This window comes from Punica granatum, chromosome 8 (assembly GCF_007655135.1).
Source record: "Punica granatum isolate Tunisia-2019 chromosome 8, ASM765513v2, whole genome shotgun sequence".
Lineage (NCBI taxonomy): Eukaryota > Viridiplantae > Streptophyta > Magnoliopsida > Myrtales > Lythraceae > Punica > Punica granatum.
The window spans coordinates 4,673,200-4,693,478 of record NC_045134.1 but is presented as its reverse complement, the minus strand read 5'-3'; the positions used below and the strand labels follow the sequence as shown (position 1 = coordinate 4,693,478).

Genomic DNA, 20,279 nt, shown 5'->3' with positions numbered 1-20,279 from the left:
CGACTAATAACATAGTTGGTGGCTGCTCTTCATGTTTTTCCATTGAAGGGGAATATCCCAATTTATGTCCTGAGAAGATAGAGGGAATGATAGGATTGCCCTCCATTAAGAATAATGGAATGAGTACCTGAATGCACCGATCGTGCGGAATGTACAATAACGAACATATGGGACCTGCATACCCAACTTGTCGGGATATTATATATTCGTAAGGAAAACATCCAAGAGGATTGATGTTATATCGAAGTCGAAATGATAAGTTGATGACCCGGTTCAACCTCCACTACTCATCTGGCATCTCATGTGGAATGTGGGCATCCAGCCTAAGCAGCACAGTCCATACAAGAAAATTTACTTATCCCCATTAAAAGAAAATTACTGTGTTTGATATTTTTTTTTCGTGTTACAAAATAGACCCAATAGTCCAGTATAAGAAAATCAAAAGGAAAATTAACTAAAAATGTACAAATAATCACAGTGGTGAAAAACAAACAATCAACTTCTAGATTATCATACAAGTGCATGTACAACTGCACATTGTATTCTGTCTATAGGGGGCAGTGTTTCCAAGTGTATGTGTACTTTTCCTTCCCATACTCGTTTATATAACATATATATATGTGTGTGTATATATATATAAGCATCCTATAATATGAATTCATAAGTTTGTGTTTATATATATATATATATATATTTATATATGCCAAATCAATTCGAGGGGTTGTTCTCGAATGATCCAGAAGAGGCTGGCCCAACTAAAAGTAAAAGGAGAAATCAAATCAATTATCATATAAACATGAAGCTTCTTTGTCGACAGTGCAAGACCAGCCTTACAATGACGAACCATGTCAAATACTCTATATTTAATTCATTAATGTTGTCGTTTTTATTCTTCTCTTTCAGAAATGAAGTTCGATGGCTATTCATTCATGTACATGTTTTATGACGGTACTGGTTTGTCATTTGTTGTCGTTTGGAATGCTGCCTCGACTTATTACTAGACACAAAAAGTTGACTATAGAACAACCTCCCATATGAGGAAGAGACGTACAAATCAGACTAGATATGTTTTTAATTAATTTCTCCTTAATTACTTCAAATCCCAAAATATTTTGTATACTAGCTAGATGTTCACCATTTTCTAGTCTTATTTATTTATTTAGTATTTTGTTTGCTTCTCCGGCCATTGCTTTCGTGTCCACAGTGTCATAAAAGTTAATTCAGCCAAAAAAAGAGTCAGAAAAGTTGAGAAAGGAGAAAATACAAAAGTAATTAAACATGATGCATGATTGAAAAATTGTGTAAGCATTGAGAATACTGTGTTTGGTCAAGACATTGATCACCACAAGCCATAAAAATCTGTTTGTGTAGGCCCTAATTACTTTACGCAAGAGTTGCCCAAGTTTTCGGAAGCGGACGGCCGAGGTTTGGCTCCGAATAAATTCATATGAATATCTATTGGTCGAGCTTTTTGCATTATCATTATTGTACAGAAAGAAGACCACACAATTTGATCGATGTGATGATTTTGTTTTCACTTAAAAATATCCAAAATCAAGCTCATGAAATACCAGGCAGTTCTGCGATCGACTACCATAATAAGTCTATCAAAGTTGAAATTATAGTGTGGATGTGTGCTCATCAGTTGATTATTATAAACTCATCTTGGAATCAATTAATTTATTACTTGTCACCCCCAAGAAAATGTTGCTATTTGAGTCCCTATCCCTTACTTTATTATTTCCAGATTTTGCCCAACTTTTCTTTATCTTATTTTATTTATGGTGCTAGTCTCCCTACTTTTGTTAAAGATAAAGAAAAATAAGGGCAAGGATGGCTGTCCAATCAGACCATTAATGGAGAGTTGCGTCATGAAAAACACACAAGACCATTTCTCTTTTGTGTGCGTTAGTGCTTCCTGACATAGCATGATAGCAACCATATAATTATAATATTTTACTACACTCCATAAATTTCTAACACATCACCAAATTTCTCCCAGTGCTTCAACATGTTTAATTAACTCGTAATGAGAGAGAAGGAACCAATAAAACCAGCTACTTCAACTCATCTAATTGATGAACTAATAGCAGCACATCGATCAAGCAACTCATGCTTCACGTAAGTTATAAGCGAAGTGATATAAACAAGTAATATTCTCGGTGTGAATTGCTCGTTGCTTGTTAAACTCACAACTAAACAAAGGATTGTGTGCATATATACATACATACATATATATATATATTACTTATAAAAAAATCTATTATTTGTTGGTATTCAAAAGCACATTAACATTTATAGAGGAAAAAAAAAACAGAATTGGCCACTATTGATATTCTAGTCGTGGATTTTTTCCATTTATAAGACACGTCCATTTTTTAGTAAGAATGAATATGAGATCTGATTTAACGGAAGATGTAATGAATTATTTGAATTAATTCAGGCGGGTCTAAATTTAGATATTTAAATAAATACTTAAATGCACCGTGAGACAACTGCAATTAATTGTTGTAGTTCACTTACTGAATGCCGACAGAAAGAGACTTCAATTGTATATAGGCTATCCAGCCACAAAGCACAAATGAATGAAGCAATGAAGGGTTTAAACGCAAACAAGATCAATAAGATTCCTAAAAATGAGGATTCATGTAGCAAAAGTAAAAGAGATTCCGTGTCAATTTGAGATACTATACATATATATATATATATATATATATAAACTTGACTATACTGCCCTAAGAAATAAGGGTACAATAATAAATGCCTTAATAGACTAGTATGTTATATAGAAAATAATAAATGATAATAATTAATAATGTAATTAAAGAAACTATATCTAAAGAAATATTAAAAAATGATTCTAATCATTTTCATTTATTGTTATTTTATAGTAAAAACAATTTCATAATCTTAAGAAAAATATGAATTGTTAAAATTATGTTAAACTTCATATGATTCAATTTACAAAACTTGTTAACCTTATAAAATTTGAATAAGTAAATTTCTCATGGAAATGGTTGATTTATTTTATCTAAAATTATTCATATTCACAAATAATTTATAAAATGTGGGTGAGAATAAAACACCAAATGGTACTTAACTTTAAAATCTTATAGACATTATGATTCTTTTCTTTTAAATTAGATCAGTACTTGGGATTTATGTATATGAAGTATCTTACATGAATTATTTATTAATTATGAGCTCTTGAATTAATATTATCTAACGTGGGTATGAAGTTTATTATATTAAAAAGTTTACAAAATATCCAAAATTTTATGTATATTAACATAAATTATCAATTGATAACAAATTTTCTTTTTATATTTAACTTGTCGCAATACAATTTTCTTTATCAAACTCGTGCAATGCACGTGGTCAATAACCTGATCTATATATAAAATGTAAGTTGCCTTTAGAAGTAATAAATGCTACCAATAAAAGCTCCATATAAAGATCATATCATTTACAATCAAGAATTAATTAACGAATGCAATAAGAAATTCATAACTTGCTGCGGAAAACTAATTAACGAAACCTATTGAACGTACGAAAACTAAAATCTTGGATAAATGAAAAGTTCTTATCGAGAAAATAATCACCGTCACAGTTGGACATTTTAATTTATATATTAGTTGGACTGTGAAGATAGTCCTAAACCGGATTAACTAAGGTAGATTAAGAGCAAGAGGTTGTAGCGCAAAGTGGCTTACGCCTTCAGCTCGTTTTTCCTTTAAGAGGTTGCATGTTTAATTTTCGTGGTGAGACCACTCATACTAATTTTATTAGTTATTGGAATTTATATTTCATTATATTAGGTTTAGTCTCCCTTATAACAAAAAAATAATTAAAATAGATCAACTATTAACTACACTCTTTTTAATGTGATAATGGAAATTTCGTGGAAAAATGTACATGTCGCATATGCATTATTAATTACTTACCAATAGGGATGGCAGCGGTGCAGATGTGGTGCGGGTACCACGAGAACCGCAACCGCACCGCGATATAAAATCGTGCACCGTATCTGCACAATATCCATCGCGGTTTTGAAAATTGAAATCCATATCCGCACCATTAAAAAATCACGGTTATCCACACCACACCGCACGACAAAATTAAGTTAAATAAAAATTTAAAAAGGCATAACAATTAAAGAAATAAATTAAATTAAATCTTCTACATAAAAATTATCCTTAGATGAGTACCCTATCTTTATAAATTTATTAGTTTATTAATAGTTAAATTAAGAAATCAAGTTGGATTAGGACTGGGTTTGGACAATCTGCTGGAGAATTAGCCTAATTTATATGTATAAAAATATAAATACGACGGTGCGGTTTTATCCGCAGTTTTTTCATCAAAACCATATCCGCACCACACTGCGGTGGTTTTTGAAATTAAAAATCATATCCACACCACAACCATTTGGTGCGATTATCTGGTGCTAAAAATGGTGCGGTTATCCGCAGATATGGTTTTTTACAAATATCATAGCCATCCCTACTTACCTATATATATATATATGTATGTATGATATCGGTAACGAACACCATTCTCTTTGGAATGGATGACTCTTTCAAATTTCAACTAATAAGAACGATGTAAGATTTCCATGCATCCAGTTTATGCATTATAGTGTTTTGAATATACGAGCTATATATATCAAGATGCATGGTATACTGAAAAAATCAATACATTTGTTTATATATATTAATTTGTATTGCTTGATCTTTTTGTATTTGTGGTTGAGAATTGAAATGTATGTTATTATTTATTATTATTTTTACTTCTTCTCAACTAGACCAATTACTACTTTTTCCGTTAGCACCTTATGTTTATATGGTTTGATTAAGTAGAATTAATTTTTACATGATGATTAATGCATAATATTACTCTCAATTAGCAAGGTAAAATTTAAGACTTCACTCTTCATCCAAAAAAAAAAAAGACTTCACACATAGGAAGTGTAAAAGGAAAGTGTTAGGTTAAGCATTCATTAATAAATATCATGAAATTAATTTGGTTCCAATAAAGCAAGATATATTTCACACCACCCCCAACCCCCTTCAAAAAAAAAAAAAAGAAGAAGAGAGAATGCAAGATATATTTTACATATAAATATAAAATTAGGTATGGTAAGATAATTCTAAATTATAATTGAAAATCCTCATATAAAGAATAATTAAAGTGATATCTGCATTGAGAAAAACATATATATCTTTAAAGAATACTTAAGTAACTTTAAATTTATTTATTCTAAGCATTCAAGTTTTTAGAATCAAGAAGCATATATCTATGATAGATATATGCGTATAATATATTGAGAATAAAATTGAAATATTTAATACATATTAAATAATAGAATGATTTGCAATTTATTCTTGAACCATTTAAATATTGGTTTAATTATTGACAATTCTTATTGCTTTGTAGATGCAAATTCATCTTCAAATCTAAATAATTCTTATATGAAATGTAAAAGATATATATGAAAATGAACACGTAGAACACACAAAGAAAGAACACTAGCACATGTTAGTAATTAAACTAGAATTGCTACGTTAAGAATACTTAATTTAATTCTTATTTTATTAATAGACATAAAGAAAAATAAAGTATGTGTATTTAAACTACACTGATAAAGAAGATGGTACCATGTCCCGACATCGTGGCTCTCTTTCACCAGAAACTTGTTGGTCATTCTTGAGTAAGTGTGAAGTGTGCTGACATTTACTACGGGCAGCCTTCAGTTAGAAACTTGCATACTGCTCGTAATGTCCTCCGGGACAAAAGATGACGCAAATAAAGTTTGCGAGCTATGGAACTCTCCAAGGGAAAGTGCAGTTGGGTTCCGTATCCTATTAGCTTAAGCCCTTAGAATGCGGAACCCAACCCTTTTATAAGCTCGTTGGTTTTTCTTTATTAATTCGATGTTGGAATGGGATCTAGGATCTTTAACAACTCGGAAGGCAATTGTCACGCTCACAAGTCATGTGATCCTTTGCAAAGGAAATGCATTGAGAAGCAGTATAATCATGTCCTGTCTCGGTTGCTTCCAAGGTGTTTGGAGGATGGATCCTTGCGCATAGAATACAATTAGAAAGGAGGTTGTTCGTACCTGAAGAGATCAAATCAAGGAGCGGCTGGTGAATGGCACAACGAGCACATATTTCTTGGTCTCTACATTTCCGTTGATGTGAATATATATGAAAGTAGGAGAAGAGGAAGGAAGGGCTACTTATTCGACTTCGGGGAATGAGAATGTCGAAATAATTGTAGTCAATGATTGCAGATAAACAAAGCCATAAATTGTAAAAATAAATAAATAAATAAAGAGGAGCTCTAGTTTGTCACCTTAATTTTACATGAAAGTAATTATTAAAGTTTTCTAATTTTATGTACAAGAGGTTGCTTTAGTCATAAGAAATGTAATAATTGAGAAATTTAAAGTAAAAAAAACTTTTATTTTATTTTTATGCACAATCCAGTTTATCTTTTAACACACTTGGAAACCAGATGCAACGTTTCCTCCAATACAGCAAGACATTAAAAGCAAGTACAAACTATTCTAAACTAGCACTGCAGTTAAGGACTAGCCGTTAGAGTATTTGATGAAGTGGAAATTGGTTGATTTGGTGGAAGATGAGTTCTCCAAATGGGATGCTTCAGTACACAATCACTTGTGGTGAGTCGATCGCAGAGAGAAAGTAGCCGTCCTCGGGGCCCCGCTGTTAGTCTATTGGTGGTCAAACGAAAGACCACATAAAGAAATATTTCTTCTATCTTATGTGGCGTATTCCTATGTCTTGTCCCGAGTTTTTATGCAGCATAAAGAATAAATAGACATATAGTTTGCTCGCACTTTTATGCCGAACTGTCATTGATTAGCCAAAATAATCAATAATAGTATATCGTATTACTAATAAGGGTGAATTATGAAAAAAAAAGGTTTATTCCTTTTTTTCCCCAAAATCTAATGCGACTTTTCATTTATGTCTTAATTTTCCAATCGTTACTTTTCAATTAATTTTTTCATTAATAACTGCTACAATAATCCCGCTTGGCATCTTCTTTATCGTGTGACAACCTACGTGTGATTTAAAAAGAAAAATGAAAAAAGAGGGGCAATCACTCAAGAACCCAAATTATAGTCCATAATTTCCATTGTAACAATATAGAAAGGGGATTTCGCAGATTTAGGGGAATCGGTGGGATTTGGGCCGACCAAAATCAAATTTGTGGCACATTCTAGGGGTCAAGATGGATGAGCGGGTCGGTTTTTTGAGAAAATGTGGCAAAATCTGTTGTATGAAACTATAAGGACATTCACTGTGGAGTTCTGGGTTTTAAAATCGAGTTTACATAGAGCATTCACGTCACACTTTTCGACTTTTATATATTATAATGATTGTAATTGTTACATATATTATAAATTTATCAATAAATAATAATATATTGGAATATGGAACCACGCAAGAACCTTAATACGAATCTATCATATCAGTGCTCGATCACTGATCTGCTAGTTCCAACGAACAATGATATAGCTCCAGCCCCTTCTTCATACTCTGATCGATCCGCTTGAGCTCTCTCCATTACTTTCACAACGCCAGCCCTGTCTATCGACAAGCTCGAGTCGATCATAGAGAGAAAATCGCACAATGGTAGCTCCAACCCCTTCTTCATACTCCAATCGACCCACTCGCTTGAGCGTCATGTGGAAAAAACAATGCCACGAGGCATTATTTTGTTTGATGAATAAAATTGGCAAATGGATAGATTTGGATTTAAAGTGAAATGATTTCTATGTAATAAGTGAAAATTCGTGTTAGATTAAAAAAAATTGAAATCTTGTGCTTTTTTACGTAATTTATCTTAATTATAATTTGGAGTTCGAGAGACATGAATATATAAGCAGAATGCACGACTGTAGTGGGGGAACGTCCTTTGCTATAGATGCCGGGCTGCGACCGGAATCTAGACTGGACTGTTCTATGCCGATGCTGTTTGTGAGACTAGGAAATGGAACTAGACCTTTGTCCAAGCGAGCCTGAGCCTAGTAGTTGTTAATTGGTAGATCGAAGAGATCCTATGGAATGCTCCATCACCTGGGAGCTCAGACTCCATTCGATCATGACATGAATCCATAGGTTAAGCTCTCACCAGAATGGTATCGCCACTGGAGACGAGAAATGTAAGCATTTATCACGAATTAACCGTTATTCATGTCATTAAAGCACAAGGAAATGAGTAGTAGTTTTCTTTCCGGTTATTTTTCCCGATTGGCAAAGTTCCTAGATAGTCCTTGCCAAGCGAATATTGAGCCACAAAGTTGAAAGGATGTAACGATTCTGTTACAATATGTATCTGTTCCATATTGCTAACAGTTTTACGTTCGAAAAAACGATATCACTGTAGTTGTCTTTAAAAACGCAAACACCATAGAAAATGATTTATTCAGGTGATGTTAAATTATGCAATATTGCACACACATAAATTGACTTACATGTACAGCAGCAGCTAAGTAAACACGCTACGCCTAAGAAAGGGGAATGAGAGTGGCCTTCAAAAGCATGATATGAACAAGAACAGTTCTTCACTGCATAAGATTAGCACGAGGAGGCGAGGAATGCATTCAGAGCGATAGCTCTGCTCCGTCTTCATAGTTCGGGAATGTGACACATTTGAACACCTTGCAGCTTGTACACAGGACATAACCGATCTAGACAAATATCAACAAGTGGATTTCCACATGTTAAGCCCGCGTATTGTAATGCATACACGAAAGCTATATCAAAAGGATGAGGTTGTAGCTCGACAGTGTAGGGATCTGGAGCTGATATCAGATTGTGTAAAACCATGTCCAGGAAGGAAGGCAGAGGACTTCTGGTGAAATGTTTCGTTACAAAACGACAAGGGAATGGAACGGATATCATACATTTGCATTCTATTTCCATTCTTCGGTAAGAAATGTGCCATAAGCATTAGACTTACCTTTGTTTTGCCAAGCACAAGCGTGAACTCAACGAGTCAATATTGATCTGTGCGAAACATAGGAAGCAAGGCCTTTTTTTTGGTTGCCAGAGAATGCACAGGAAAAGGATTGGCCTTGCCATGTTAAGGCATCCAATTTATTCGGCAATTTCATCCTTAAGGACTTCCATTGCTTCGCACCAAATATTGCTGGAAGGTCTAAATCGGGAATCGAATTATACGGAATATTCCATGACACGCAATGAGGACTTTGGCTGCAACAGATGTAGTAATACACCACACTAATGCCACAAGATAAACGTACTCCGACATCTTGAGCAGCAAGATGGAAAAATCCAATATATTCAGTTGCGAGCTATCAAAAGAGGCTGCGCAGTTGATGATAAGGAATTACCGCTCTGCAGGAAGGACACCGGCGGTAGATTCGCTTGTTCTCGGCTTTGATGTTGGTCTTCTGTCCCTTACAGAAGTCGCAGACCAACCACCCTTTGCCATTGCAAGGTTCACACGTGATTCCTGGCTCAGTCTTCTCCCAACCGAATAACCAGAAACAAAGACCAACCCTGTTTCAGACTTCAGTGTTTGACCGGGATCGAGACAAGAACATTACATAACAAAAGAGAGTTTGGCATAAGTCTTCCATTTCCAAGAACCAATGGCAGGAAGATAACCTGTTCTTGAAATGTGGAGCTGCAGCAGAGTGGCTTCAGCGACAAGTGAGGCTTCTGATGTGAAACCCGTGGCAGCATCGGAGAACTTCGCCGGATGCTGAGCTGCTTTAATGGCGGAACGTTCACTCTCATCACCACCGCCATGGCAGCGAAGATTGAGGGGAGCAATGAACATTTGATCTCCTGCCTCATCCACTTCTTAGCTGAACCAGATAACGCTTCTCTCTTGGGAAATTTCACTTTGCACCCCCATGTTCAGGGGTGGAATCATTTCATACACTGAAGTTTATGCCAATGCCAGAAATGCACCTTGAAGTCGGTTTTCGTCTCATTTCCATTGCGCGACCTTGACAATATCAGAATTTGTATGATCCAAGTTAGATTTATCTCCTTTAAATGGAGTATTCGCCGATTGATCCGTCAAAGACTCTACTGATAACTCTCTAGTAATGGCAGAAAAAAAAAGATTCAAACGTGAACCGAGCAACACCACTTGGACTTATAAATTGAAAGGTTAATTGGAAAATGCACAACCGAAGAATGCCGAAGCTTCGAGATGTATTTCGGCATTGTGTGAAACTTCGCTTGGGTGTGAAATGGTCAAGCACCAGACTACATGCAACAAATCTGAAACTTTCCATAATTATGGACCTCGCAAGCAATTACGCGACGAGCAGAATTTGCGTTGTATTTACGAAAAGTCACCTGAAGTAGCCACCAAATTACGAAACTGACACTCCATTGACGCACGTAGAGCCGCCGTGAGGAGCCGGAGGAGCAATGAATCTGGCGGCTCTGATCCTCTGCCTCTCTATCCTCTCCCCTCTTCAATGCTCCCTCGCCCTCAACGACCCGTGCGAAGACCCCGAGATCCGCCGGAGCCCGCGAGACCTCCGGTCCGACCAGATCACGGTGCTGATCAACGGCTACTCTGAGCGCCGCATCCCCCTCATCCGCTCCATAGCGGCGGCCCACTCCGGCTCCGCCGTCGTATCAGCCGTCCTCGTCCTCTGGGGGAACCCCTCCACCCCGCTCGACGTCATCAACCGTCTCTCCCGCGACCTCTCTTCCGCCTCCTTCGGCCCCGCTGCCATCTCCGTCATCCCGCAATCCTCCACCAGCCTCAATTCCAGGTCCTCAATTGCGTTGAAGTACAAAGATTCTCAATTTCAAGCAAAAGACAGAACCTTGAACGTTGATGATTGAACAGCTTTTGTCGTGTCAGGTTCCTTCCCCGGCGGGAAATCAAGACGCGGGCTGTCCTGGTCTGCGATGACGACGTGGAGGTCGACCTCAGATCGGTGGAGTTCGCGTTTAAGATCTGGGCGTCGAATCCCGACCGTCTGATCGGCCTCTTTGCCCGCTCCCACGACCTTGATCTATCGAGGAAAGAGTGGATCTATACGATCCACCCGGACCGGTACTCGATCATGCTTACCAAGTTCATGATCCTGAGCACTGAGTACCTCTTCAAGTACAGCTGCGAAGGCGGAGAGGCCATGGCGAGGATGAGGAGGCTTGTGGACGAGACGCAGAACTGCGAGGACATACTGATGAACTTTGTGGTGGCGGATGAGACGAATGCCGGGCCTGTTCTGGTCGGTGCAGAGCAGGCCCGGGATCATGGGGACTCAAGGAATGAAGGGGAGAGGGAGGAGGAGGTGAGGGAGGTGGGGCTGAGTACGAGACGAGGGGAGCATAGGAAGCGTCGCGGAGAGTGTATAACAGAGTTCCATCGGGTTCTCGGTAGGATGCCATTGAGGTATAGCTATGGAAAGGTCGTGAACTCGGTCGGGGAACAGGGGCTATGCAAGAAAGGCGGGAAGCTGGTCTTTTGCGATGTACAAGTCGGTGAATGAACTTGTTCCTGTTCTGCAGTTTACATGATCATGAGAAGGCTTGAGGGGTCGTCTTTCGTTGGACCTGCATTTCCGAGTTTAAGAAGGGCCAGCAGCATGGCAATCTCTGAGCAGCTAATTTAGCAGCGGTGTTTGGTTGATTAGGAACACAGTTCTGAAATGGTTGATTTAGGGGCCGAAGCGATTCGATCTTTTGAAGGATCGTGTACTTCCAAATGTATAATTACCCGAATCGGGATCTGAGTTTTCTTGGCCTTTGACTGATAGATTACTGCTGATGTAAGTGTTATCGTATCGATAAAGGATGGACTTTTCAGTTTTCTCACTTCTCAGTATGCTTTTGTCGAATAATACAAACGTTGAATGACGAGCTCTTCTATGATGCAAGTACCGAAGTTATCTCATACTCGGCATCGTTGAACTTACAATTCAGCTGCTGTGGTGCTTATCAAAACCTGTCATACCACATTGGCTGAGGCTGTTCAAGTTAAAGAATGTGATAACTGATCTACAGAGGGAAGAGATGGCGAGACACTTCAGAAGGAATCGAACCACCTTGTCCGATATCAGGATTCCATATATGATTGTTCACGCACAACATATGTATATGTACCCATGAAGGGGATCAATATCGGCAAAATTAATGATACAATGAGGTTTCTCGAACAGAAAACAATTCCATTGTATCGTGAAGGGTCCATATAGTGACCATCGGAGAATTAAGGAGAGAAAGAGTCCCCATACAGGACAGGTAAATGTTCTTAATGTATGAATTATCACTTCACTGGGAAGTTCCTTGACCTGCTAAAATAAATTCGGGTCGAAACATCATATCAAGGCTCGAAGGGTCGCTCTCTGGCATATCATTTCTCCCCCTTGGAGCTGGCATAAACAGCTATTCTCATGCCACCTCCCGTTCACCGATTGCAGTAGCTTCGACCATGCTATATTCACCAGCTGCCTCCTGAATGCCCTGGTGGTGGGCTCATGTTTCCCTGAAAATGTAATCGTTTCAAGATTAGTAGTCACCGCAATCCGAGATTTGCCAATGTGATCTTTTGGAATGAAGGACATGTTTAGTTTGTGATTATGCTATTCAATAAAACTATCTGTCACAAAATTCAGGTGGTGAGTCCAAGATCGAAATTCTACTCAAGCCAGATAGCGTGTCTTTTAGGCTCGAATGATAATCGGAAGGTTCACTCTCCTTGGCTGAATCCTGAATGAGACCAGGCTTAGCACCGAGATCAGTTGGGTTCGACCAACCATATAAAAGGGAGTTTGACCTCAAGAACCATCACCTCAAGCCTAAATAACTCAAGAGAAGAACACTTCTCTACCGCCTCTAGAAGTGAACTTACATGTTATTGGCTTACCAAGGACAAGGAGACCTGGCTCTGGCTAATTCCTGACGAGCTCCAGATGGTGGGGGCGGACAATAGCGTGAGATGAATTGATTCCTCAGCGAGTGCCCTCAGCCTATTGAGCTCGGGCAACACAACCTTCCCGAGATCGGGGCGGTCCTTCCGTCTGAGTTCTGAGCATTTGAGTGCGAGCTTCGCGAAGCGCAGCGTCTCCTCCATGGGCCAATCAGGCACATCCGGGTCCAGAGCATCCTCGAACCTCCCATCTTCAATGGCTTGCTCAACAATGTGGGTGAGGCCCATTGCAGGCTTCGCAGTTATGATTTGCAAGTACATGATCCCAAGAGAGTACACGTCTGATTTAACCCCGAGCATTCCTGTCTGCTGATACTCTGGATCGATGTAACAGAATGTGCCAGCCGTCGCAGTCAATCTATACTGGGTCACAGTATCGGCAATTGAGGGAGGGACAAGACGGGCCAACCCCACATCGCTGATCTTGCTCACGAAGTTTCGGTCCAGGAGTATGTTGGCAGGCTTCAGGTCCCGATGCACGATTGGCTCGGGCTTGGCTTGGTGGAGGAACAGAAGGGCAGTACCAATCTCGGCAGCAATCTTGAATCGGACCTGCCATGACAGTGGGGGCCCGCCTCCTCGTCGGAAGAGCCGGTCCTCCAGGCTTCCCCGGCCCATGAACTCATAGACTAAGCATCCATACTCGGGGCAAGCTCCGAGGAGGAGGACCATGTTTGGATGCCTTATGCAGCTGAGGACCTCAACCTGTAAAGAAGTCATCAGTAATAGTATACCTGGAACCGACTTGGAAACTTCGTTTGCGTCTCAACCATAAAAATGGATTAATGCTATCGACAAATGCAAGTTATGAAGTGTTACTTTACACTTTTGGCCTGTTAGGTACGATGATTGGACATTGGGATGGAATGGAATAATGTACTAATCATAGGAATTGCTTTCCTAGTCAACCTGCTTTCCTGTGTAGTAGTCAGGCTCTTTTTTTTCCTCCCAGAAGGAAAATGAAAACCAGATTGTATTCCATTTCCAAACAGAAGATCATCAACATTCTAGGATCGGATTTTTGCATCAAACATACGATCGCACACATGATTCCATATCTCTAGCAGCATTATTACCTCTTGCTGAAACTGGGACCTGCCCTGAGCTGCATCGGGACGCAGAATTTTTATAGCGACAGGCGTATGATCCAAGTACCCCTTGTACACAGGCCCGTACCCGCCTTCCCCAATTTTGCGGGACTTTGCAAAGAAGTCTGTGGCAGCTTCGATTTCCTCGATCGTGTACTTCCTGTACTGAATATAAGACTGCCCGAGTGAGTTTATTATCTTCTTCTTCTCCTCTGCTTCCTTTATTGCTTTCATCTCCGCATTTCTTCTCTTGTGTGCTTCCATATCCGCGACCCGACGAGCCACTTCAGCTGCTTCCATTGCTGCCTTTGACTTGGCCCTCTCCTTCTGCGCTAGCATGAGAGCAGCTTCCCCGGCCACTCGTAACTCCTTTAACCTCCTCTCTTCTTCTGCTTTCCATTGTTCAAGTTCTTCTGCCTGTTAAGCAACAAAAACATGTCAAAGTTCGCCCTCAAACTGTCCTCGGTTGGGTTATGCCGAACAAATCTACACACACCGTTTTTTTTGCAATGAGCGCTTCTCGGCAAGCTGCACTATACATTTCCATTGTCTGCTTCAGTTCCAACTTCAACCTCTGCATTTCCACTTCCACGTCGTCATTCTGTTCCAAAATGTTAATGGATTTACAGTTAGACAGTACTCATGATGCGAGCCGCTGATGATCATTCAATAGACTGTTTCCTTACCATTGGTGAAGAGTTCGCGGAAGGGGATCTGGCTTCACTACCGCCCGAAACTGAGGAGTTACGATGAGGAGAAGTGGCCTCTAATGACCTCTGAAACGACTCGAAGCTCATCTTGTAGTCCATATCCGAGGCATCAGATAGTCTTACACTCAGGTCGCTCTCCATATTGTTGTAGGAAGGAAGATACTGAAAATCAATGCTCGTTCTCCCAGAGCTGACCGAGAATATGCTATCGTCACGGTCACGGGGGAGGATTTCCAGAGGATATCTTCCATTTGAGGTTCTCCCTTTAGTGAGCTGACTGCATTCCAAAATACTTTCTAGTCATGACACTGTTAAAATTGTCTTCTTGATGATGTTGCATATACAGCATGGTCACATATAAGCCAGCTTAATGCAGATACGGAACTTGGAACAGCATGGAAATGAACCTGACAATGGATAAACCGAAGTACAGAATTGACAAGACTCGAAACAGAATCTGTAGTCTGATAAAAAGATTGGATAGAGTAAGATATTTACTGTCTAATGAATTCTTCACTATTCCGTGAGCTTTGTGGCAGTTCAACCGGTGATCGTTCATCATCTATTTTGAAAACCACAAAAGAAAGTTAGTTTCTCCATGGTCTCCGCGATAACGATTTATTGCAGCTGAGAAGGGGGAATAAACTGAATACAGGAGAAACAAAAATGGAACGGACCTCTTACACTGTTAGGTTCAGGAAGGTCCGACTCTGTTGCACTCGATCTTGACTGCGAGTGAGTTAGCATTTGGCCGTACAGAGCGGATATGGTTGGAGCAGGATGTGATGCTGAGCGCATGGATGATATCTTCCCTTTTGAGATGACATAAACCGTGCAGAACTCGGGGGCGCTCTTTGATATGGTGCTCGGTACATCACCACTCTTGAATCTTCAGAGAGGAGGAGACCGTCAGAGAAAAAGAGAAATCGTTTGAGGAAATCAGACATCACGAGATACTCATGCCAAGTACTCGCAGTCTAGAGGGAGAACTCATCACATACCGAAGAAGGCCGGATCTCGACGAGGCACCCAACACCAAATGCTCAATCCCGTTGTTAGCAACGTGTTGGATCAATGCCTTTGCAATGTCGGGATCTTCTAGTATAACATCCGTGAATTGTATCTGGTCAGATAAAGAAAGTGAAACCATGAATAGACAATCATCCGATAAGTTATGAACACAATCAAAAACCAAAGGAATTCTCGCGTAGAAAAGACTTACATCCTTACGCGTACAAAAACACCGGAAAGGAAGGAACAGCTCCTTGGTCTGTGAGTCGAGGTCCGAACCTGCCAAAACAGTCAATACACATATTTCCGGTGCAATGAGAGTCATCAAAGTTAAAAGGTGAAATGCAGCTAAAAAAGCCGATGGATTCGAAAATCATTTTCTTTCCTCACCTGGAACGACGGGTTTCGTCCGGACATGAATGAGCACAACAGTCTGGCCACGTGCGAGGATATGATCAATGGCCCACTTGAGGGCATGCTGGCTGGACCGGTCCCGGTCTATTGCCACCGCCACGATCCCATTCACGCCTTTCTTCTCCGGCGACGCCAGGTCTCTCGGGTTCCACATCTTGCCAGTAAACAAGAAAAACCTTTGCCTCCCCCTCCTCCTCTCCTTCTATGTTTGTTTTTCCCTTCACTTTTTATCTGTCATTTAATGGTGTTCCATAAGATTATGGAACCGGACTAGGGGTTGAAGTTCTGTTTCTTCTGTTGGGTTTATTGTTGGTCTCCTCCCATTTGGCCAATAGGAGAAACCATTCTATGTGTTTTCCCCTTATGGCTTTCCTAAGAGATTTTTTTTTTTTTGGGGCAATGGATTATTCCTTAACAAAAAAAATGTTCCTTTCTACCTGAAATTACTTCTAAATATAACTCATTCAAAGCAGGGAACAACCGTAACCCTCTCCTCATGCCTAAGACTGCTGCCATTAATAGTCCTTTTGGAAGCCTCCTTTTTTTTTTTTTGGGTAATAATTTTTGGAAGCCAATTTCAATTCCAGTCAAACTCCAATTCCAATTCTAACTCACAACCTAAGAAACCTTCCCAAAATGGCACATTTTACACCTCTCTTCATATGACTCGACCATATTCTCAAACTTTCCCTTGTTCCGTGCTGTGCGAAAGTGGACCTACGTCGGGCTCCACGAGCTATTTAGTACTCTTTAAATATTAGGTTTCGGAAGCAAGCATGACTCCGATGACTAGGCGGTCAACACACTGCAAGATTGAACTGTGCAATTTCTTCGGTCATTGAATGTTTGGTTTCGCAAAACATGCAATTTAGCCAAGCAAGCAACGAATATTAATATGAAAAGAACAGAACCAATCAATGTTTTTTTCTCTTTCTTTCTTTTGTCTGCTTTTTATTTTTTTCCTAATTTTCAGCAGTCAGTCAGACTTAGGACAAACCAGAGTCAAAGTGCAAAACCAATGACCGAGGCTAGGAAATCTCCTTCCATATCCAGGATATTGCTTAGGAGAAAGGGGCTGCTTATGGAGCCAGTCTAGGCCGTAAATATAGCTAAAATCCGGGCCTATGTTCGCAGCCGCAAGCAAAGTTGAGCCTCACCATAGGCAGGGACCGGATGGCTGATCACGACACATATCTCGTGCAACCTTTTCACTCTACTCTCCTTCGACAACTCGTCCAAAAGAAAATCGTGCAAAGACATGTTCTCCGTCGGCTCCTTCCATATACTTTTGAAATATTGAGAGTGATCTATTCCAAATTATTTCATAATTACTTTATGGTATGAACCCGAGCTTTCGAATTTTGGAACAGCGATGCATCAACACTTACGGAGAAGGGCGTACCGCCTATGTATATCACATACATAAATCAGCACGAGTTTGGTCATAACGTCGAGGAGTCGATCATAAGATCTATGCATACACAACGTTTGCACTTTCATAAAAGTAATTCCATGGAACCAAAGTTTGAAGCAAAGTATTTGTTTTACACTTTTTCCCCTGTGATGTCACTTTTTATTTCACCTATAAAAGCTTCCCATTTCACGGATTACTTCCCCGCCTTCTCACCTTCTTCCTCCCTATTGTGAGCTTGTGACATTACAAAAGGGGAAGCTCCTAACCGTTTACAGCCTCAGGAATCTCAAATATAAGCAATGCATCCAGCCACAAGTGCCAACTCAATAGATCCCCTCGATATTGATCTTGAGAGTTCAGTCCAGTCCGCTTGTCTAATTCCCATCGAGCATGGCAACAGACCGACCACTCATGCCTCAAGTATCATGATACCGTTTCTTTCCAAACTGGAAAACTCAGACGATTTGCGGAGTTTCCGTGTGAGCCTCAAGTGGTGCACCCTGGACCACTCGACATGGCTTGGAAAGTCCATATCGTTCTGCACTTTCATATTTCTCACCATCGTAGCCCCTCTGGTGACTTCCCTACTAGTCCAATACCAAGACAGTTCACTCTCCAATGACCCCATATCATTCAACAAGCTCGTCCAGTTTCCTGAGTCGGCCCTGGCTTTGATCGGGTTTTTCACTCTCACCCAGTTCTTCAGGAGGTACACTCTTGGGCAGCTCCTGTTTCTAGACGGGTTAGAGGGAGATTCCTCGTATGTCCAGAGAGGTTACCGGCACGAGCTTGGCAGGGCCTTCCGGTACTGAGACATCTTATAATTTAAGTCGGATTGGCTTGTATGCCTTCTGGTACTGAGACATCATATAATTTAAGTTGGCTGATCTGAATATTATGATTCAATAGGTACCTGGCATGCATTCTGCTTCCATCATTTATTGTCGAGCTCGCCCACAAGATCGTATTCTTCTCTAAGGTGACTGTTCTAGTCCCCTACATCAATTCGGAGATTGCTGCAAAGATTGTCGTAGGAGTACTGGTGCTGTGGTCGTGGGTCTACAGGACGGGTGTGCTCCTGCTTGTCTGCATCCTGTTCCGGCTGACCTGCGAGCTTCAAATTCTGAGGTTCGAGGGGTTCAATAAGCTGCTTGAGGGATGTGGGTCCGACGCATCTGTGATTTTTAATGAGCACATCAGGATACGGACCCAGTTGTCTGCTACGAGCCATAGGTATCGGTGTTTCATCATCGGGTGTTTGCTGACACTAACTGTGAGCCAGTTCGGTGCGTTGTTGCTGGTTCTTGAATCGGAAGAGACAAAGACATTCTTCAACTCCGGTGACTTGATAGTAAGTCCTGCTGGTTTAAGCTTTTGGTATACTTGATAGAACTTATTTCTGCTGATGAAATCTGTGTTGATGAACGGATTTGATAGATACTCGCATCATCTTGTGCAGGTCTGTTCGGCAGTCGAGCTTAGTGGCTTCTGCTTGTGTCTCCTTGGTGCTGCTAAGATTACACATCGAGCTCAGGGAATTGCATCGATTGCAACTAGGTGGCATATGACAGTATCCTGTGCCTTCAGCACGCCAGATCATGGGAAAGAACTGAATGGCACGCACGGCGACAATAACAGTGACTCAGACCATCTAATCCCAGTCCCCAGCTCCCAGGAACCGTCCTCATTCCAGATCCGAGAAGCTTTAGGTGAGTAACAACGCCACTTCCTTTATATGAAATAATACAAGAGAATGGACCGTAAAACACATCTTCACACTGCCGAATGATATCCACTGGTTGTACTTGTGCAGTGGCATACTTGCAACATAACAGTGGTGGGATCACAGTCTACGGGTTTGCCCTCGATCGAGGAGCGCTCCACACTCTCTTTGCATTTGAGTTTTCTCTAGTGCTGTGGATACTAAGCAAGGTGACGGTTCTGCCATCTTCTTGACGCGCAGCAGTAATGCCTGAGACGGAGCATCAACAGCTCGAAAAATGGCCAAACAGTAGGCATCCTTTGCCGGTTTCTCGATGAATCTCGGCAATGCAAATATATAATCATTTCAAGTTTAGTTAAATCATGTTTCTAGAACTGTTTAATGAAAGATGCTTCATGTCTTCCTTCAGATAACTGCCACTCATAATGTGAGTCTTATCTAGGCAGTTCGATTTCAGCTTGGGATGAATCTGTTTATCGTCTGTAATGATAATAGTCATAGGAATGCCAATATATCTTTGCTCATGTTTTAAAACAAATGCCGTGTCAAATTTCGAGGATCGTGGTAAAGAGTGGAGGAGTTTGGTCCGAGTCAAGGAGTTTGATCGTTATCGAGTTTTTATTGGTCAACACGATTTATCTTTAATTTCAACTAATGAAATGCAAAATTGGTAAATCTATTTATAAGAAAGGAAAAATGAAGCGTAGGATATGGATTCACTATATAAACCAAAATCGCAAACCCCTAGCCATGCTTTGAGAGTCTCTTCTGCTGCGTTTGGTTTGGGAGTTGGATTTTGATTTTAATTGGTTGATTTTGATTTTGATTTTAATTGAGTTGTAATGATTGTGGTGTTGAATTATGAGAAAAAGTATGAAAAAGTAATGAATAGTTTGGAGAATTTAATATTAAAAATTGAATTGAGTATAATGGAATTGTATGTGGGTTTATGT

At 40.1% G+C, this 20,279-nt stretch overlaps 4 protein-coding genes across 5 annotated transcripts; 2 read left to right on the top strand and 2 right to left on the bottom strand.

The window, feature by feature from the left end:
• Positions 1 to 8,421: 8,421 nt before the first annotated feature.
• Positions 8,422 to 10,511, bottom strand: LOC116188124. Of its 2 annotated transcripts, XM_031517283.1 has the most exons (4): positions 10,374 to 10,511; positions 9,669 to 10,014; positions 9,392 to 9,560; positions 8,422 to 8,725 (listed from the first exon to the last, which is right to left on the bottom strand). In XM_031517283.1, the coding sequence occupies exons 2-4, from the start codon at positions 9,841 to 9,843 to the stop codon at positions 8,569 to 8,571; spliced, it is 501 nt and encodes a 166-aa protein (XP_031373143.1). In that variant the 5' UTR covers positions 9,844 to 10,014; positions 10,374 to 10,511; the 3' UTR covers positions 8,422 to 8,568. The 2 variants fall into 2 exon arrangements, with proteins under 2 accessions (XP_031373143.1, XP_031373144.1); XM_031517284.1 differs by lacking the exon at positions 10,374 to 10,511 and having other exon boundaries at positions 9,392 to 9,523; positions 9,669 to 9,974.
• LOC116188123 (glycosyltransferase family protein 64 C3) lies at positions 10,410 to 11,852 on the top strand. The gene is made up of 2 exons (XM_031517282.1): positions 10,410 to 10,801; positions 10,894 to 11,852. The coding sequence occupies exons 1-2, from the start codon at positions 10,449 to 10,451 to the stop codon at positions 11,525 to 11,527; spliced, it is 987 nt and encodes a 328-aa protein (XP_031373142.1). The 5' UTR covers positions 10,410 to 10,448; the 3' UTR covers positions 11,528 to 11,852.
• Positions 11,853 to 12,121: 269 nt separating this feature from the next.
• Positions 12,122 to 16,673, bottom strand: LOC116188121 (U-box domain-containing protein 35-like). The gene is made up of 10 exons (XM_031517280.1): positions 16,166 to 16,673; positions 15,987 to 16,054; positions 15,766 to 15,887; positions 15,442 to 15,653; positions 15,263 to 15,326; positions 14,741 to 15,041; positions 14,551 to 14,655; positions 14,043 to 14,471; positions 12,904 to 13,671; positions 12,122 to 12,522 (listed from the first exon to the last, which is right to left on the bottom strand). Exons 1-10 carry the CDS (start codon positions 16,341 to 16,343, stop codon positions 12,478 to 12,480), a joined length of 2,292 nt encoding a protein of 763 aa, XP_031373140.1. The 5' UTR covers positions 16,344 to 16,673; the 3' UTR covers positions 12,122 to 12,477.
• A 1,143-nt stretch (positions 16,674 to 17,816) lies between these two features.
• LOC116188122 lies at positions 17,817 to 19,954 on the top strand. The gene is made up of 4 exons (XM_031517281.1): positions 17,817 to 18,408; positions 18,513 to 18,954; positions 19,063 to 19,312; positions 19,417 to 19,954. Exons 1-4 carry the CDS (start codon positions 17,903 to 17,905, stop codon positions 19,557 to 19,559), a joined length of 1,341 nt encoding a protein of 446 aa, XP_031373141.1. The 5' UTR covers positions 17,817 to 17,902; the 3' UTR covers positions 19,560 to 19,954.
• Positions 19,955 to 20,279: the final 325 nt, after the last annotated feature.

Coding starts and splice junctions, on each gene's coding strand:
- LOC116188121 (XM_031517280.1), bottom strand. CDS start 16,343: ATGTGGAACCCGAGAGACCTGGCGTCGCCGGAGAAGAAAGGCGTGAAT. Junction 15,327..15,441: donor TGAACCTAACAGTGTAAGAG/GTCCGTTCCATT, acceptor TTTTCAAAATAG/ATGATGAACGATCACCGGTT. Junction 12,523..12,903: donor GCCAGGTCTCCTTGTCCTTG/GTAAGCCAATAA, acceptor TTACATTTTCAG/GGAAACATGAGCCCACCACC.
- LOC116188124 (XM_031517283.1), bottom strand. CDS start 9,843: ATGTTCATTGCTCCCCTCAATCTTCGCTGCCATGGCGGTGGTGATGAG. Junction 9,561..9,668: donor GCTCCACATTTCAAGAACAG/GTTATCTTCCTG, acceptor AGTCTGAAACAG/GGTTGGTCTTTGTTTCTGGT. Junction 8,726..9,391: donor GGTGTCCTTCCTGCAGAGCG/GTAATTCCTTAT, acceptor ATATTTGTCTAG/ATCGGTTATGTCCTGTGTAC.
- LOC116188122 (XM_031517281.1), top strand. CDS start 17,903: ATGCATCCAGCCACAAGTGCCAACTCAATAGATCCCCTCGATATTGAT. Junction 18,955..19,062: donor TCAACTCCGGTGACTTGATA/GTAAGTCCTGCT, acceptor CATCTTGTGCAG/GTCTGTTCGGCAGTCGAGCT. Junction 19,313..19,416: donor CCAGATCCGAGAAGCTTTAG/GTGAGTAACAAC, acceptor GTACTTGTGCAG/TGGCATACTTGCAACATAAC.
- LOC116188123 (XM_031517282.1), top strand. CDS start 10,449: ATGAATCTGGCGGCTCTGATCCTCTGCCTCTCTATCCTCTCCCCTCTT. Junction 10,802..10,893: donor TCCACCAGCCTCAATTCCAG/GTCCTCAATTGC, acceptor TTGTCGTGTCAG/GTTCCTTCCCCGGCGGGAAA.